This window comes from Penaeus chinensis, chromosome 3 (assembly GCF_019202785.1).
Source record: "Penaeus chinensis breed Huanghai No. 1 chromosome 3, ASM1920278v2, whole genome shotgun sequence".
Lineage (NCBI taxonomy): Eukaryota > Metazoa > Arthropoda > Malacostraca > Decapoda > Penaeidae > Penaeus > Penaeus chinensis.
This window is the reverse complement of record NC_061821.1, coordinates 42,518,891-42,520,372: the sequence shown is the minus strand read 5'-3', so window position 1 is coordinate 42,520,372 and position 1,482 is coordinate 42,518,891. Positions and strand designations below refer to the sequence as shown.

At 48.9% G+C, this 1,482-nt stretch overlaps 1 protein-coding gene across 1 annotated transcript in view; it reads left to right on the top strand.

The window, feature by feature from the left end:
• The first annotated feature begins 669 nt into the window (after positions 1–669).
• The window catches only part of LOC125041451, a 1,359-nt gene continuing 546 nt past the window's right edge, over positions 670–1,482 (top strand). Inside the window, exons 1-2 of the mRNA XM_047636429.1 lie at positions 670–844; positions 962–1,482. The exon at positions 962–1,482 is cut by the window's right edge and continues 546 nt beyond it. Of these exons, the coding sequence (XP_047492385.1) occupies positions 670–844; positions 962–1,482 (696 nt within the window). The remainder of the gene's footprint in view (positions 845–961) is intronic.

Genomic DNA, 1,482 nt, shown 5'->3' with positions numbered 1-1,482 from the left:
CTGATCTTAAGAAGATTTAAGCAATCAAAGAGATGGCGCCACCCACTAATGTCCCTGAAGTCAGGTCGCTCCTCGGAATGGCTCAGTATGTTTCACGTTTCATTCCCAACTCTGCAGATGTGACCACTCCCCTCAGACAACTGACACATCAAGACGTTCCATGGAGCTGGGGTAGGAAAGAAATGCAAGCCCTGGATAATTTAAAGGCCGCACTTACAAACGCCCCATCCGTAACTTACTTCGACCCAAAGAAACGCTCGACACTGCTAGTAGATGCGTCGCCTACAGGGCTCGGCACAATTTTGTCACAAGGGGGTCATGTCATCAGTTACGCAAGCCGTGTGCTTTCTCCCGTCGAAAGCAGATACTCCCAAACAGAACGCGAAATGTTAGCGGTCGTCTGGGGTGCAGAGCATTTCCATCTGTATCTGTACAGCGAAGATTTAGACATCTTCACAGATCACAAACCCTTGCTGGGAATATTCAACAGCCAACGTCCAGCCTCACCACGCATTGAGTGATGGCGACTCTGACTGACACCATATATCTTCAAATTGCAGTACAAACCAGGTAAAGATGACCTGAATCCAGCTGATTACATCAGTCGCCACCCATGCAGTAATGAGACGTCTGACAGAGTTGAGGAATACATCAACTACATAGCGCACAATGCTGTGCCAAAGGCGCTATCTACAGATGAAATATGCAGTGCCACTGAAAACGAACCCGACATATCAGGCTGTCAGCAATGCCGTAAAAACAAGCAACTGGAGATCATCCTTGACAGCCCAATATCACAAAATCAAAGATGAACTCACACTGAAGGACAACCTGTTACTCCGAGGTACCCGCCTTGTGATCTCACCATCCTTGCAACAAAGAGCTGTCGACCTGGCTCATGCCGGACACCAGGGCATTGTCCGAACAAAGCGCCTCCTATGAGACAAGGTGTGGTTTCCAGGCATCGACAAGCTGGTTGAAGAATCCGTAAAGAAATGTCTTGCTTGCCAAGCATGCGCCCCTGCCAAACAACATCTAGAACTGATGCAAAATAGCAAACTCCCATCAGAGCCCTGGAGCGAAGTGTCCGTTGATTTTCTGAGTGGCCTTCCCAACAACACTTACCTACTTGTCATCATGGATGATTACAGCAAATTTCCAGAAGTGGAAATAGTGAACTCCACATCAGCAAAAGCCGTGTTGCCAAAAATGGATGCTGTGTTCGCCCGACACGGGATACCAGCCATTTTGAAATCAGGCAACAGACCTCCCTTCAGTAGCGAAGACATTTGTAAGTACGCTCAACATTCCGATTTCGTTCACCGTAAGCTTACGCCACTGTGGCCCCAGGCCAATGGGGAGATTGAGCACTTCATGGGACCTCTGATGAAGTGTGTTCGCGCTGCTCACGTAGAGTGCAGAAGCTGGAAGCAGGAACTCTATAGGTACCTAAGACAGTACCGTGCCACCCCCCACGACTCG